This window comes from Schistocerca cancellata, chromosome 2, assembly GCF_023864275.1.
Source record: "Schistocerca cancellata isolate TAMUIC-IGC-003103 chromosome 2, iqSchCanc2.1, whole genome shotgun sequence".
Lineage (NCBI taxonomy): Eukaryota > Metazoa > Arthropoda > Insecta > Orthoptera > Acrididae > Schistocerca > Schistocerca cancellata.
The window spans coordinates 281,059,407-281,077,390 of NC_064627.1; the positions used below are offsets into that span (position 1 = coordinate 281,059,407).

Consider the following 17,984-nt stretch of genomic DNA (forward strand, 5'->3'; position numbering starts at 1 on the left):
TGGAAGAGGATGTAGATGAAGACGAAATGGGAGATACGATACTGCGTGAAGAGTTTGACAGAGCACTGAAAGACCTGAGTCGAAACAAGGCCCCTGGAGTAGACAACATTCCATTGGAACTACTGACGGCCTTGGGAGAGCCAGTCCTGACAAAACTCTATCATCTGGTGAGCAAGATGTATGAAACAGGCGAAATACCCCCAGACTTCAAGAATAATATAATAATTCCAATCCCAAAGAAAGCCGGTGTTGACAGATGTGAAAATTACCGAACAATCAGTTTAATAAGCCACAGCTGCAAAATACTAACACGAATTCTTTACAGACGAATGGAAAAAGTAGTAGAAGCCGACATCGGGGAAGATCAGTTTGGATTCCGTAGAAATACTGGAACACGTGAGGCAATACTGACCTTACGACTTATCTTAGAAGAAAGATTAAGGAAAGGCAAACCTACGTTTCTAGCATTTGTAGACTTAGAGAAAGCTTTTGACAATGTTGACTGGAATACTCTCTTTCAAATTCTAAAGGTGGCAGGGGTAAAATACAGGGAGCGAAAGGCTATTTACAATTTGTACAGAAACCAGATGGCAGTTATAATAGTCGAGGGACATGAAAGGGAAGCAGTGGTTGGGAAGGGAGTAAGACAGGGTTGTAGCCTCTCCCCGATGTTATTCAATCTGTATATTGAGCAAGCAGTAAAGGAAACAAAAGAAAAATTCGGAGTAGGTATTAAAATCCATGGAGAAGAAATAAAAATTTTGAGGTTCGCCGATGAGATTGTAATTCTGTCAGAGACAGCAAAGGACTTGGAAGAGCAGTTGAACGGAATGGACAGTGTCTTGAAAGGAGGATATAAGATGAACATCAACAAAAGCAAAACGAGGATAATGGAATGTAGTCGAATTAAGTCGGGTGATGTTGAGGGTATTAGATTAGGAAATGAGACACTTAAAGTAGTAAATGAGTTTTGCTATTTGGGGAGCAAAATAACTGATGATGGTCGAAGTGGAGAGGATATAAAATGTAGACTGGCAATGGCAAGGAAAGCGTTTCTGAAGAAGAGAAATTTGTTAACATCGAGTATAGATTTAAGTGTCAGGAAGTCATTTCTGAAAGTATTTGTATGGAGTGTAGCTATGTATGGAAGCGAAACATGGACGATAAATAGTTTGGACAAGAAGAGAATATAAGCTTTCGAAATGTGGTGCTACAGAAGAATGCTGAAGATTAGATGGGTAGATCACGTAACTAATGAGGAAGTATTGAATAGGATTGGGGAGAAGAGAAGTTTGTGGCACAACTTGACCAGAAGAAGGGATCGGTTGGTAGGACATGTTCTGAGGCATCAAGGGATCACCAATTTAGTATTGGAGGGCAGCGTGGAGGGTAAAAATCGTAGGGGGAGACCAAGAGATGAATACACTAAGCAGATTCAGAAGGATGTAGGATTCAGTAGGTACTGGGAGATGAAGAAGCTTGCACAGGATAGGATAGCATGGAGAGCTGCATCAAACCAGTCTCTGGACTGAAGACCACAACAACAACAACAATCATGTACCGACTAATGGAAACATTTTGTATAACTGCAACATGGAGGACGATGGAGACAACAGAATTCTGAAAGTCCTTTGCTCCAAGGTTAGAGTTCACCATTCAGATAGTAAAGAGATTACTGGCTGGTAACAATGCGTATACTACCATTATTCTTGTCGTCATGGCGTAGGATCGTGTTCTACTAGGAGATGCAGTTGCTGACTGGCACAATGTGGAGGGAAGGAAGGAAGGAAGAAAGATTAGGATTTAACGTCCCGTCGACATCCAGGTCATTAAAGTCAGAGCACAAGCTCGGGTTGTTTCAAGGACAGGGAACCAACCCGGCATTTTCCTAGCACGATTTAGGAAATCACGGAAAACCTACATCAGGATGGCCGGATGCGGATTTGAACCATCGTTTTTTCGAAAATGAGTCCAGTGTGCTAACGACTGCGCCACCTAACACTGTGGCATTTCGTGAAGCCAAGTGAGAGTACTGTTTGTCTGTGAAATCATTATCATACGATAGGGGCGGGAATTGTCCTCATGAAGACGAATGCCTCGCCAATATGCTGCAGATATGGTTGCCCTATCGGTTGGAGGATGGGATTCACATATCGTACAGCCATTACGGCGCCTTCCATGGCCACCAGCGGCGTACGTCGGCCACACATAATGCCACCCCAAAACAGCAGGTAACCTCCAAGTTGCTGCACTCGCTCGACAGTGTGTCTAAGGTGTTCAGCCTAACCCGGTTGCCTCCAAACACACCTCCGACGACTGTATGGTTGAAGGCACATGGGACACTCATTGGTGAAGAGTCCTGAGCGATCCATTCGGCATGTTGTTGGGCCCATTTGTACTGTGCTGCATGGTGTCGTGGTCGCAAAGATGGACCTCGCCATGGACGTCGGGAATGAAGTTGCGCATCATGTAGACTATTGCGCACAGTTTGAGTCGTAACACTATGCACTGTGGCTGCACGAAAAGCATTAATCAACATGGTGGCGTTGCTGTCAGGGTTCCTCCGAGCCATACTCCGTAGGTCGCGGTCATCCGCTGGAGTAGTAACCCTTGCGCGGCCTAAGCGTGGCATGTCATCGACAGTTCCTATCTTTCTGTTTCTCCTCCATGTCCGAACAACATCGTTTTGGTTCACTCCGAGACGCCTGGACACTTCCCTTGTTGAGAGCCCTTCCTGGCACAAAGCAACAATCTGGACGCGATCGAACCGCGGTATTGACCGTGTAGGCATGGTTGAACTACAGACAACACGAGAACACGAGTAGTGTACCTCCTTCCTGGTGGAATGACTGGAACTGATCGGCTGTCGGACCCCCTCCGTCTAATAGGCGCTGCTCATGCATGACTGCTTACATCTTTGAGCGGGTCCCTTTCTGTCTGAAAGGTGGTTTACAATTTTACATCATTCTTAGTGAAAACAATTGCACTCTTAAGGAAATCTTGAACGGAATGAGATTTAGGTGACGTATTACAGTGATAGAGATAAACCAAATGAACAGTAAAGGTATACCCATACTTGAAGCTGCCAGAGAAGTTGTAAGGTGATTGTCTTATTCTAGGATTGAGAACAAATTTTGTAAGTGAATTGACAAGTTTAATGTCGCAAATTAGCACAAAATACACGCTTTTACACAGTTTTCAAGGTGACAACATAAAAGCAGTTGTCACGATAACGCATCTCGTCAGCATCAAAAAGAGAAATAATGCTAAACACAACAATATTAAATGTTAACTCTCAGAGAAAACATTAATCCTAAACACAACAATATTAAAATTTAATTAGAAGTTTATTTGCAACATTGTTCCTACACGTACGCTATGATGTTGGTCAGTACTACGAAAATCGTCCTATTCCGGTTCAAAGTTCGTTACTGTACCCAAGGCCGCTCGAGTTTACAGTGGACTCACGCTGGTGAACCAACAAGTTCACGCCTCTGCACGTGGTATTTACCTTAAGCTGCATCGAGCTGTCGTCTGCTAGGCCGCTCTCGCCTGCTGAAATTCCTATAAAACTAATTTAACCTTTGCTGAACTTTCCAGCACAAACTTTCCCTACGTTTCTCGTTATGCGAAAAAACATGGTTCAAATGGCTCTGAGCACTATGGGACTTAACTTCTGAGGTCATCAGTCCCCTAGAACTTAGAACTACTTAAACCTAACTAACCTAAGGACATCACATACATCCATGCCCAAGGCAGGATTCAAACCTGCGACCGTAGCGGTCGCGCGGTTCCAAACTGTAGCGCCTAGAACCGCTCGGCCACTCTGGCCGGTAGAGAAAACATGTACTCATCCCTAGCCTTAGTATGTGACGATATACACGCGCATATTTGGAGCAGCGTGCATATTATAATGCCCTCCCACTTCTCGCAAGAAGAATTAACTAATTGGCTGGTTCGTTTCTCCACAGTTGGAGCTAAACGTTGCTACAGCTAATTTCTAGCTGCATTTCAGCCACTGTGAACTCAGCGTTCACACAAATTTCTTCTCTGCGTCATACAGAGCGTTGAGCGCTCCGTTCTGCACTAGGTGCCAAATCAGAGAAGAATCCCCAAAATTTTCTCTGTTGTCCTACTCATGGCCAAACTGTCTCCTCACATGGATTCTTTCGTTTTTCACATCATGGCCGTTTTCGACCAATAGTAGCGTTTCTCTTATTTTGTGGAAACTCTCTCTACCAATCGAAATGTCCCTTTTATTAAAGTGCATCGAAACTTCGGTATGTTTCTCTTTCCTAGCGCGTTTCCGTCAATCGGACGTTTTGTGCCTGTTGCAGACGCCTAAATGCGTACATTGACCTTCAAGTGTGTCGCACTTGCTGGACACGTCATCGAAATGCGTCACTGGTTTTGTTCGTATCCCTTTGGAATCCCGAAACACAGTTCTCTAAAGCTTCTTTTCTCTGTCCTGCAGCAGGGCCGTTTCTCCCGCCTGAGCCACCTGGTCGGGTTCGCTGTCTTCCTGCGTGCCACCCCTTTAAGTGGTCTGTGTGGTGCCTCCTGCGGCGCGCCTTCGCTTCTGCCCCTCTGGCTTTTAAACTAAGCCGGCCGCGGTGGTCTCGCGGTTCTAGCCGCGCAGTCCGGAACCGTGCGACTGCTACGGTCGCAGGTTCGAATCCTGCCTCGGGCATGGGTGTGTGTGATGTCCTTAGGTTAGTTAGGTTTAAGTAGTTCTAAGTTCTAGGGGACTGATGACCACAGCTGTTAAGTCCCATAGTGCTCAGAGCCATTTGAACCATTTTTTAAACTAAAAAACGCCCCTCGCTTGCTTGCTTCACCTTTCGCTCATCATAGACATGCATTATATAGGAACAGTGTGTTAATTACTGTCGACTGACTGTCATCCTGTTTGCATTACATACTGATATGAAAATTTGTTCATAACCACTGAATTACGTTAGGTGTCATATTCACCTTCTCGTTGCGATGTATAAAGTTCTCACGTAAGTTGCAAATTTGACCTTCATTTATTCTGCCACCTTACAAAGTCGAAAAGCTGGTTCCCTTCTATTACGTTCCTCTTTCTGCCCTAGATGTATTCGCCTTTTCTTGCTTTCGATAGGAGCATTTTTTATTCTGTTTAAACTTTTATTGTCATAAATGGGGCAATGAAAATCGTGTGAACAGCACTGCAGTGCTCATTAGCACAATGTGACATTAGGTCTGAAGTCAGCAAGAATTTATGTTTCCATTAATGTTAAGGTTGTAGCTGTTGTTCTGACTTACCTGTGTAGTGGACAGATTTGCATAGTGTACGATGTTAGCAACTATGAATATAATAGATCAATTTATTACAATGACTCGTTGGTTCTCGTTGTTCCACTGGCGGTGTTATCCCTCAACACTCTTGGCCCTGGAATCTTTAACCCAGTCATTTCCGCCCAAGGGTTAAATATCTAACACTGATTATTTTCAATTCTTCACCATCTCTGAGAGTTTGCAGTGAGCGAGGTAGTGCAGTGGTAAAACGGTGGATTCTTATTCGAGAAGACGGCGGCTCAGATCCCCATCTAGCCATCTTGATTAAGGTTCATGATTTTTTTCGGTTTTCTCTTTCCTTTCTTTAAATAGTTTCATCATCGTAGAAACACCTTCGACTATTCGTCAGGAATATAAACTTGTCTCAGATTTACACTGCGGCCTGTACACCACCAAATAATAAAAAAAATATTTCAATTGCTTATATGATAAGCTGAAACTGTATCATTAGTTTCGGAGTACTGTGCTACTATTACTTACTCATCGAGCCAAAGATGTATGGTCACTCCCATGTGATCCTGATCTCTATACTTTGACTAAAATGACTTTGTGATTCACGTTTGGAGGATTCGAGTTGTAGAGGCAGACCACCAGACAATCATGGTACTCCTTCGAGCGTCGCATGCTCGCAGTGTTGCCCGTTTTGTAGGCGCATGTTGTTTGCACTCCGGCCAGAGGGACCCCCACAACCAGTCTGTCAATCACAAAGCTATTTTGTTCCAAGTATATACCACCTGAGTGTCGAACTGCAGCTGTCTGAGAGTGATAGCCAAAGAACTTCGCAACACGCTTCCACAAAGAGTCACTAGAATGCAAAAGTGAAACATTTTCAGAGTCTGGGCCCACATGAACCTATTATATTGTATGTTCCAGATTCCTGGAGAACAACAGAATGAACTGTTTCCAGACTGATGCAAGACATTTATTTTCTATGGTTTGAAGTCTCGAGTTTGATCCGGAAATCGTCATGATGATCAGAAAATTGCTTCTGCATTATTTCACTTACGCTGTACTCAAAATTTTCGGTGTCATGCAGAACATGCGATCCGACAGAAATAGAGGAATTAGGTACAGTGTTAGTCAAACCTTTAAGAGTGTGTAATTCGTAAAATGAAATCTGTAAGCAATGCGGACACCTCTTCAGCAAAGTCGACATCATTTGCTTAAACATTCCCGCTATTGAAAATAAAAAATTCAAGTGAACTGAGTAATAACTCATAACCAGAAACTTATATTGACATGCATAAGGACATCTGCTTATCAGTCTAAAGTGAAACACGTTATTACACACTTCGTATCTGGAGTGACTGGTATCTGAAGTGATTGCTGTCTGGAGTGAAACAATGCTTAGCACCATTTATGTTCCACTCACTGTCATGGTGATATGTACTGCAAATCTGACAGTATATTTATCTCAACAAAATACTGAATATAGAATTTTCAGGGTAATAATATGCACTTCTGCATACCATATGTGGTCTCTTTGGATGTCAAACGTGTGCACAAGGTGACAGTTAATAGATTTCGGAAACAGTGCTGCAAATGCTTGTCAGTTACCTGCAGGACATAAGGAGTAAAGATACGAGGTGTGATTGGAAAATTTTAAGAATGGATCCGCTACTGCTTACTAGTTCGGCGGGCAGGTACATGGAGGGTGGGGAATGAGTCATTGCCTTGTCAGTGAATGCCATCTGACAGGAGTTTATAGTGGCAAGTGGTTGAGTGTGGGTCTTTTAGGGCTTGTTGCTGCATTCTGTCTGCGTGAAAATGGACGTAAAAACGGAGCAACGAGTTCGTGTGAATTTTTGTTTTAAAACTGGAAAATACGAACTATTGAAAACAGCTTTCGGAGATAATTGTATGAGCCAGTCAAATGTTTTTGTCTGATTCAAAAGATTTAAAAATGGCTGCGAATCATTTGAAGATGAACCACGGTCTAGTCGTCCTTCGACCTCAAAAACGAATGAAAACGTTGCTAAAGTTCGTGACATAGTGCACTCTGATCGTAGACTTACAATTGGGGAGATGGGTGAAAAACTTAATTTAAGTTTCTATTCAGTTCAGGCAATTTTAACTGAAGATATGAAGATGCGTCCAGTGTCCGCAAAATTCATACCAAAAGTGTTGTCAAGTCACCAGAGACAATACCGACTTGAAGTGTGCCAAAAACTGATTAATCATACTAAAAATGACACAGATTTGTTAAATAAAGTAATAACAGGTGACGAATCGTGGATATATGGATATGATCCTGAAACCAAAGTGCATTCTTCGCAGTGGGAGACTCCAGGTTCACCAAGACCGAAAAAAGCACGGCAAAGTCAGTCGAAGGTGATTTTCTTCGATTCTACTGGTATTGTGCATCATGAATTTACCCCTGGAGGACAGACAATTAACCAGGAATTACAAATGTGTCTTTGAGCATTTGCACCAAAAGATGCGGAAGAAAAGGCCTGCATTGTGGAAAGACAGGAGTTGGGTGCTACACTGTGACAATGCTCTGGCTTATTGTGCCTTCTCCATCGTTGTATTTTTGACCAAATTCAAAATTCCTGTGCTTCCACAACTGCCATATTTCCCTGATTTGGCCCTTGTAGACTTCTACCTGTTTCCAAAAATTTTTACTGAAAGGGAAGCGATTTAACTATACATGACGGTAGTATCTGTTCCCGGAAGAACAGTTACCGTGGATGACCATGCAGCTTTGCTAGAAATGAAATGATAATTAAATGGACACCCTAGCTGCAAACAGGCGTTGATGTACTTCATTGGGGACATGTTGAAAATGTGTGCCCCGACCGGGACTCGAACCCGGGATCTCCTGCTTACATGGCAGACGCTCTATCCATCTTTTTTTTTTTTTTTTAATCTCATTCTGTTCGCTTTTGTTCGTTGGGTCTGATCCGGGCGGACGTCGTAAGACATCCGTTTAAGTTCGTTGATGATCGATTAACTCAGTTTTTTTATTACAGAGGGCACGTAAATGTCCCCAATGAAGTACATCAACGCCTGTTTGCAGCTAGGGTGTCCATTTAATTATCATTTCGAAGCGATTTAACTCGATTGAAGACGTCAAGGCAAGTACGGAGACCATTCTTAACACACCTCAGCAAAAAATTTTCAGGTATATTTCCAAAAGCGGAAACACTTTTGGAATTGGTGTGTTCAGTCAAAAGGGGACTATTTTGAAGGAGATGCATCACAGTATCATGTAAGTACCACCATTGTACAATTACAAGCCCATTCGTAAAGCTTTCCTATCACACCTCGTATAAACACACGAAATATTTCTGAAGCACTGTTTGTTACCATTTGTTGGAAGAAAACCGCAAGAGAAGTCATAAAATTCGAACTTCTGTGAAGGAAGGAACTATTCTGTTTCGTTGGTGTCACCTAATGAAGTACTGTAGTCTCGTGCTGATCTCATAGTTCCCTGCTTCAGGCACTTTCACAGTCATGGCATAGTTCGAATAATAATCATTAATCACGTACAGACTAATTGAAACTTTTTGATAACTACAACTTGGAGGACGATGGAGACAACAGGTATGTGCTAGTCCTTTGCTCCAAGATGGTAGCTCTCGATCCAGGTTCAAATCCTGCCTCGCGCATGGATGTGTGTGATGTCCTTAGGTTAGTTTGGTTTAAGTAGTTCTAAGTCTAGGGGATTGTTGATCTCAGATGTTAAGTCCCATAGTGCTCAGAGCCATTTGAACCATTTGGTATAGAGACCACTGACTTGTAATGTTCTCCATACTATCGTTTTTGCTGCCCCCATAATGCAGGGACGAGTTCTACTTCGAGACGCAGTTGCTGGTTGGCACCTTGTGGAGCCAAGTGAGAGTTCTATTCGACCAACGCTTATCAACGGAAAGCATGCTCACATGGGGTATCAAATGAAATTTTTAATTAGAATGAGGATTTTTTGGTACGGATGACGCGACATGGTTTCTCGAGTGGGGAGTCACGAACAGATGTGAAAGTAATTTCTGGCGTGGCCCTGGGAACTGTGGTGTGACACTTGTCATTCTTTATTGTATATAAATCAACTGACAGACATTATTATTGGCAATCTCAGATGTTTTACAGTTATCTGGAATAGGATATAGTCTGAAAAAAGCTGCACAAAATCAAATGGCTCTGAGTACTATGGGACTTAACTGCTGTGGTCATCAGTCCCCTAGAACTTAGAACTACTTAAACCTAACTAACCGAAGGACTTCACACACATCCATGCCCGAGGCAGAATTCGAACCTGCGAACGTAGCGGTCGCGCGGTTCCGGACTGTAGCGCACAGAACCGCTCGGCCACTCTGGCCTGCAAAGCTGCACACATATTCAATATGACCTTGATACGGTTTCAAAGTTATGCAGAGATTGGCAATAGCTTTAGGTATTCCGAAATGTGAAAATTTGCACTTCACCAAACTCCAAAACATAGTATCCTCTAACTAAAAACTTTTGGGGATGTGAAACGGAAACGGAGGCATGTGATAGACTTCGGTAGGATAGTGCGAAAAATGCAGTGAGTTTAAAAATGAGATTACCTCCAAAATACTCGGGCATGTGGAAAGCATAGCAAATAGGAATAACAGGGGTTATTGAACAATGCAAACTGGGGAAGAATGAATGGTCTCATGTTTGTTTGACCCATGAGAGAGTATCACTGAAGTTGAAAAAAGTGGACTGGCAGACGCCAAGTACCGAATGAATGCGTACTTTCAAAGTTTCAGGAAACATTGAGGAATCTAGGTTATAGTGCACCACCTTACTCCTCGCTGCCGTGGGACTGTGAAGACAAGACAGTGTGCGTAGAGACATTTAAGCAGTCACTTTTCCCGCACACACGCGATACAGTGGACAGCGTTCCCTGACATGCACGTGGCAGTGGTTTTCAGAGTACAGTCTGTAATGATACTTGAATTACGTAACCATTACATCATCTCACCTGAACCTCTCGATACCAGCAATATTCTGCTGTGTTTCTGTAAAGTAGTTAACATATTTCTGAGACAACATTTAGATTTGATTTCATTAATGTAGAGGTACTTTGATACATCAATATGTTTGTATTGCAATGATATTATTCTTACGTGTATTCTTTCTTTTGTCACTATGATCTTTGACGTAGTTGTAACTGTAGATTTTTGGACGCGTAAGCGATTATTAGCTAGTTAGAGAGTCTGACCTTGAGAAAGTCAAGTCTTGGACGGCATGTTGGAAAGACGCATAACGTTGTCAGCTTATAAAATGTGAAATTTAACAGTGAGGAAGATGTTTTCAAGTATGTTTTGTATTGTGAAGTGATGTTTTGTGCGTTACGTGATATTGCAACAAAAGTAATAAAAAAGAAGTGTAACTTAGATTCGGAGTGCTGATTACTTTTTTACATCACCATTGTCCTGCAAAAGTGTAATCTTGAAGAATGGTTTGTGAAGCGCATCTACAAAACTTTTGAATATCGCAGAATAAAACCTAGGCCTCTTTGTATCCGAGCTTGGAATCATCACCACCTAGATTTTCGACGATTGAGCCATAATTTTACAACGAGACCAGCGTGGGAAACGCGAAAAGATGAGTGCCTAGTTTATTCTTTATTACATGAAATGACTTTATTAATTGTGCTCTAATGACACCTGCCACATAATAACTTTGTTGTTGCCCGAAAATGCAGTATTTAGCAGCGTGAGCAACACCACAATCATTATTAAATTTTGACCTTTGTTGTGGTAGGGTTGTTAGAAGTCGCAGTGGCGGGTGGTGCGCCCAGTTACCTGAGGCGAGGGCTCCGGGCACGACGGTCACCAGCAGCGCCAGCAGCAGTGCCAGCGGCAGCAGAAAGCAGCTCCTCTCCTCACCCATGGCGAACGGACTGAGCCGCCGGGTCCCCGTGTGTCCCTTATCTACAAGAGCGCCAATTCGCACTCCGCGCCGGCTCGCGAGGTGCACCGCGGCGCGCTGCTGTAGCTGTAGCTACCGCCCTCGTTACCAACTGCTGACCGTCTCTCACATACCAATTTGTCATGTTGTAATGTTATGTGAGCCTCACTGCCCCTTTTTTTTAACTAATTTGTGTCTGGTTTTATTCTGAGCAGCTCAGTAATGTATGTAAATACCGTAAATGTAAATTTCATTCAAACAGTACTTGAAGTGAAGAGAAGCGCAGCTGGACAGCAACAAACCCTTTAACGTGCAATCCCCGCAACGATAGTAGTTGTGAATCTTTGAGCATGGGCTTAAAAAAAAAGAAAGACGATTTATTTAAAAAAAAGAGAACAATCTGTATCTTGTGGAAAGAGGACGTGTTGCTAGGCCGTCGCTCAGAACGTATTGTTACATTTAATGAAAATTGATAATTTAGTGATAAAACCGAGCAAAGTATGCGTAAGAGTTGCCAAACATTTATGTATACCACTTTCTGGAAGTGAAGAATAGAAATATCTTGTTTTTGGAAAAGGAGGTGAACTTCATTGTCGTCGCCGTCTATCAATTGACAGAATTGTAACTGTACAAAGTTCACTAAATGCAGGAAAAGAAATGCATTCTCTATAGTTTTCATTCAATAAGTAACAACCTCTCATACTTTCTTAATTACAGTAACTGGATTATGTTCTTGTACAATAGTATGGTGCTGAACTCCACTGATCAATTTTGATGTAGCAGGACGTGTAGTTTGAAGGAAGTTTGTGTGCTAAGCAATCTCCTTTTCTCGCGAAAAGCAGATTGCTGCTTGATCTTATTTACTTACAACAGTGGTCACTTAGGTATGAAAAGCTACGAAAACTTGGGCTCAAAGCTATCCGCAATACGGCCAAGTAACTAACAGAGTCGTATTTTAAACCTTAAAGAACAGTAACTTCCTCCAAATTGTAATACGTCACCAACTGGTGCAGAAGCTGATCATTAAAGGAGGCAGGAACCAAAATTCAGGTACCAGTTACGACTTAAAGTAAAAATCTCAATCAAAAATCAATCTCTCTTTCTCTCTCTCTCTCTCTCTCTCTCTCTCTCTCTCTCTCTCTCTCCAAACACATATATAAATTAAAAAAAGTCATTTTATAACGTCGAGGCGACAACTGCGGGTATGGTGTGCTAGTCGCTGTTCCAGTCTCAGGGATTGTCTATGGGATTAAGATCTGGTGATTTAGCGGGCAGTCAAGGAGTGATAGGATGCCTGAGTGTTTGTCAGACTACGAACGTATGCGTGTAGTCTTGAAAACATGGCTGCGATCTTGGAACACGAGAGCGTCCACTCACAATGAAGATGTGAAAGAAAGGATAACACCTTGCCACCGAGGAAGTCGACAGAAGCTCCTGCTTCACGTCCATGGCAACTTCCAATGTGCGATCAAGTCACAAAACCATAATGCCCCCCCCCCCCACCACATCATATACTATCTGATCAAAAGCATCTGGACAGCTATTAGTGGACGTTAATATGGGGTGTCTCCACCTTCGCTTTAACTCTGCTGGGGGCACTTTCAATGAGGTTTCTTAATGTCTGTGGGGAAGTGGTAGCCCATTCTTCCTCAAGAGCCAAAACCAAAGAAGATAGTGATATCTCTGGAGAGAAGTCATCGTTCTTGCGGATTACAGCTAATGGAGCACGGGCAGAATGATTGTATTCATAATGCTGCAGTTCACGCTGTAATTAGTCTTGTCTTCACATAGTCCCTACGGCAACCAAACGTAAGGCTTTTAGTACGAAATGTTGCCGTTTTTCGTTCGTATTGCTGCGTGTCGACTGGAGTTCAGCAGTGATTTATGCAAGACCTGCCACACTCGAGAACTCTGCACACTTATATCCAAACAGGCAATTCTATAGCTTGGTAATATACAACACAACCGTAAAACTTTTCAACTTATGGTCATTCACACTGCTGAGTGTTACTGCAAGTTGTAACACTACTGGCTGCTACTAATGCACCGATAATGTTACTCCTGTGAAAGGATACTTATTTGACCGTGACTGTACTTAATGGAAATATATCGGACTTTTTTTGTTTTTCTAAAGATTTTTTTAAGGGAAACAGTAGCAGAACCAAGATTCTATCAGTAGTAAAGTAAACTGTAATTACGCAAAAGGGAATGGTCGCCAGCTTCACTAGACAAAGTTATACTGTACCAAGTACTAGCACGGTTCATAAAGAAAGGTGACTGATGGGATTGAGTTTACTTGATGCTGAAATTATGTTTTGCACGTAAAATACCAAGCAGTAGAGCAATTTATCAACCAGTGTAACAGAAGTTTAGCATGGATAATGCAGAAAGAATGTTAACCGTTTTTGCAACAAATGGCGCTAAATAACACTTACTACATGTGTATTAAAACAGAAAGCTAATGATTATTATAGGCAATTAATTACTAATGGTGGAGCAATATTAACTTGGACGAGAGGTTAATTTATCAGCTTAATTATAGGAAACTCTGTCCTTGAAATGGTTGTCAGGTTATTACATTCTCTATTCCTGTTATTGTTTGCACTCTCACGCCTTATACTAGTTAGATCAAATGGAACATGTGAGATCTGGATCTATGAGGTTCATTCAAATGAAACCTGGTCAGTGGGTCTAACTTTGCCTTACACTTAAGGTGGCACTACGTAACTGCTGGTAAGGTGACGCCATCTATTGGTAGAGAGACTGATTTGTGCGCACCGTTTGATGTTGCATAGCGCCAGTGTAGTTTCACACCGAAGGGAAGGTGGCCACACAGGTAATCGGCCACTACTGATGTAAAAGGTCCATGAATAAGGAATTTATTGCTAGCGCGCTCGAGCAGATGTAATTTCGATGGATTGCTCACGCGTTGCCTGCGATATGTAAGCTATAATAGAATCGCAGACCAAAGAGCAGTGTTGGCTGCAGTAAGAGCAGTGTCAGTAGGAATAAGTAGTACCTAGCAAAAAAAATCTTATAGGAGCAGATATATACGCGTTATCCGGCGACTTCATTGAGGTAAGAATTTTCAATTTATTCAGAATGATCTTTCAGGGCCATGAGGCAGCACAGGTGGTGTCCAAATTTAGCAGTTTAAATTCAGTCAGTTAATTATTGAAAGGTTATACACAACAACATGTGAGCTACAATTTTATTGAGAGGTGAGTCACATTTTTATTATTGGTAGGTTACTGAATTTATCTGTTGGGGGGTTACACTAAATGTGAATGATATACATGTTTTTCTGTTGAGAGGTTACACTGAACATGCAGGCGAGTAAGCAGAAACAACGAGGAGCGATTCGAGTTTTGGCGGCGGAGAGAGTTGGAGGCCATAAAATGTGTCGACGGATGAAGCCTATGTGCGGTGAGCACAGCCTGAGTCGTTCAGGGGTTGTGGAATGGCGCAAACGATTCCTTGAGGGGCGCGAGTTACTGGAAGACGATGCTCGTCCTGGACAGGCTGATCGTGTCATCACACCGGAAATGGTTGCGGAAGTGAATGCTTTAGTCTTGGGCAACCGCACAATCACCGTGGACGAGATCCATCGGTTACTGGGTATCAGCTTGGGCACCGCCCACACCATAATGCGTCAACACTTGAACTATCGAAAAATCTGTGCACAGTGAGTTCCCAACCAACTGACCGCCGAACAGCGCAATACTCAAATGGCGCTATCTTTGAGTGATCTGCAACGTTATCACGAGGAGGAGTACGACTTTCTGCCATGTATTGTCACAGGTGACGAAACATGGTGACACCATTTTGAGCCGGAAAGCCTGGATCCGACAGCAGCCTAATAGCTTCTTCAAGGATGGAATCCACCGGCTAATATCGCAATGAGATAAATGTGGCAACAGTTATGTAGACTATTTTTGAGTATGATTACTGTGTATAACTACACTTTTGAGTCAATAAAATCATTACCGTTACTTTACACTAGTGACCAGGTTTCATTTGAACGTCTCTTATACTATAATCTGAATAGTTGCAGCCAGTTGCTTATCGTAGCACACAGATGTTAGAGAGCTGGCGAGCGCACTTCACTAACGCTGCAGTTGTAATATGAAACTTAAATCTGGCTCGACAGTTAGCATCAGGAGCCAGAAACTAACCTGTCTGTAGACTCAGATCAAGACTGAATATTTTAGTTACAACACAATATGAGAAACGATGTTAACTATACACACATGAAATTATGAGCACTGTTACTTCCAGACGCTCACAATAATTAATCCTTATGCTGGTCCTTCACAGTCTATTAGCCAGTAACTATTACAATCATTACGTCCTTATGCTGGTCCTTCACAGTCTATTAGCCAGTAACTATTATAAATCATTACGGTTTTTGCAGAAAACTGTAGGTACCGTGATATCAGTAAAAACGGTCTTTAAGCTGAATACTTTAAATCTTTTGTTGACAGTTGTAGTTTTGTGAAACTTTAACTATCCTTTTATGAAAAACACTTGGGGTATTTCAGAAGTTAGGCCCACTCAAGCACGTTGCCAGAATTTCGTCAAAACGCGGGGTGGGGGATCCGATTTGTTAAAGAGGACCTTGAAAAGGATCATGTTTTTTAATTCTATTCTGAAAACGCATTTATTTATTATGTGAATAATTTGCTTTCGGGAAACCTTCATACAAATAATATTTGGTTTATAAATTTAAGTAAGGAAAAGCTTTACTTAAAAAGTATAACATATGATAAGAAATACCCAATTGCTCAATTAAATATTTCTTTCATAAGGTAAAGAACAATCGCCTTCAGTCACAGCCATGATTTTATATCAATGCTCGATGTATTTCGAGTCTTGAGTGTTCATCTTCAGGTGCTTTAACATTCTGCATCATTTTTTCTTCTTTTCTCAGATTTAGGTTAATTCTGGACCTGGTAAGATCATAATGGTATATTAAAAAGTGGCACTGTGTGAATGTATGTTTGGAAAACTAAGACAAATCGAAAGAGAACTTAATGTTTCCAGAAGTGGAAGATGGTTCTGAAGCACAGTTTGAGCAAACACGTTTATGTGCATATGTACACTTATGTGTAATACTTTGCTTCAGAACCGTTTATCCACTACTGGAAACAGTAAGTGCAGTTTCGTCACAAGATTCCTCATATAATACTGGTTCTTAAAACTTTGTAAGTTGGATTTTGCGGGATAGTTGGCGAATACTTTCAAACGTCTGCCAGATCACTTTTCTCGGCATCACAGTGTCACTCTCCTACGGGTCAAACAAACTTAACTGTTCGTCTGGCCATTCGTTGCATAATTTCAACATCCACTGTTAATCGTATCTGATATAAGTTCCACACAGTTGAGCAACATTTTTCGATGGGTCACTCAGTTGTTTTATAAGTAATTCTCCTTTTTAGTCCTATTGCACTTCCTAAATATCCTGCCATTGAAGCGAAGTCTGCCACTGCTGTAACTACGATTGAGCTTGTGTGCCTATTCCATTCCACATCGTGAACATTGTCACAACCAAGTAGATGACTGATTACGATTGTGAATCATCGAGGTTATAGTCACAGGATACTGTGGTTTTGTGTTTTATGGAGTGCTCAGTTTTACATATCTGAACATTTAAAGCAACTTGACGATCTCTGAACTACTTTCCGGAAAGAAAGTTTTTAGGAAAAAAACCGAGAAAAACACATTTTTCAAAGCAAAATTTATTTTTACAAGATAGACCATTTCTTAAACGATTTTTCTAAATAGTTGTCACCATTGTTCATATATTTGTCATAACGGGAAACCAACTTTTCTATGTTCTCATCATATAAAGATGCCGCCAGTGAAGACTGCCACTGCTGAATATTGTATTTGCTTTGTCATCGCTATCAAAGCGCGTTCCTCAAAAATCGCGCTTCAAGTTCAAGAACAAGTGGTGGCCAGAAGGTGAGAGATCTAGGGTGTACGGTCGGTGATCAAACTGCTCCCAACCGAATTGTTTGCGACAGTACCTAATGGTCATTGCTGAGTAGTTGCGCTTTTAAACTGCTGTCCATATGAGCAAATCAGTTGCGTCAGTGTTTACTTGTGCTTTAGGTACTTGGGCTATGCACATCTCTGTTTAAAAAGAACAGCCCGATACAGTCATACAGTCGAGACGCACACGAATCCTTTCGTGTCCCACAGCTAATTCGCTGCAAATATACCATGTGATCCTGCAGTTAAATAGTCTATGTACTGGCTAGAATTGCGAATCAATGAAATACACAAGTATACAAAATAAAAGTTTATTTTATTTAATCGTATGGCTAGGGCCCCCCCTTGGGCAGGCCGTTCGCCGGGTGCCGGTCTTTCAATGTGACGCCACTTCGGCGACCTGCAGTGGATGAGGATGATAGGATGATGATGAGGACAGCACAACACCCTGTCCTTGGGCGGAGAAAATTCCTTGTCCCAGCCGGGAATCGAACCCGGGCCCAGAGGATTGACAATCCGTCGCACTGACCATTCAGCTACCGGGGCGGACAAAATAAAAGTTAAATGAATAATTTAATAACAAGGGTTCTATTCAACGTTTGTAAATTGATGTAGACGACAGACAGTTATGGTAAATAATGTTTATTTAAGAAAGGACGGGAAATGGTCCTACGATATTCAGTCAAAATACAGACAAAAAATGCCCTTGAAACTTGCTGGCAGATTAAAACTGTGTGCCGGACCGAGCCTCGAACTCGGGACCTTTGCCTTTCGCGGGCAAGTACTCTACC

General features: G+C 42.0%; 1 protein-coding gene and 1 non-coding gene across 5 annotated transcripts in view; both read right to left on the bottom strand.

Moving 5' to 3' along the window:
- Positions 1-11,204, bottom strand: part of LOC126161620 (sphingomyelin phosphodiesterase-like) — a 361,860-nt gene extending 350,656 nt beyond the window's left edge. For all 4 annotated transcript variants that reach the window (XM_049917579.1, XM_049917578.1, XM_049917581.1 and 1 more), the window contains exon 1: positions 11,094-11,204. In XM_049917579.1, the coding sequence (XP_049773536.1) occupies positions 11,094-11,181 (88 nt within the window). In that variant the 5' untranslated portion in view covers positions 11,182-11,204. The remainder of the gene's footprint in view (positions 1-11,093) is intronic.
- Positions 11,205-17,666: 6,462 nt separating this feature from the next.
- Trnad-guc (transfer RNA aspartic acid (anticodon GUC)) lies at positions 17,667-17,739 on the bottom strand. Its single transcript has one exon. It is a non-coding gene; the product is annotated as a tRNA-Asp (tRNA).
- Between the last annotated feature and the right edge of the window lie 245 nt (positions 17,740-17,984).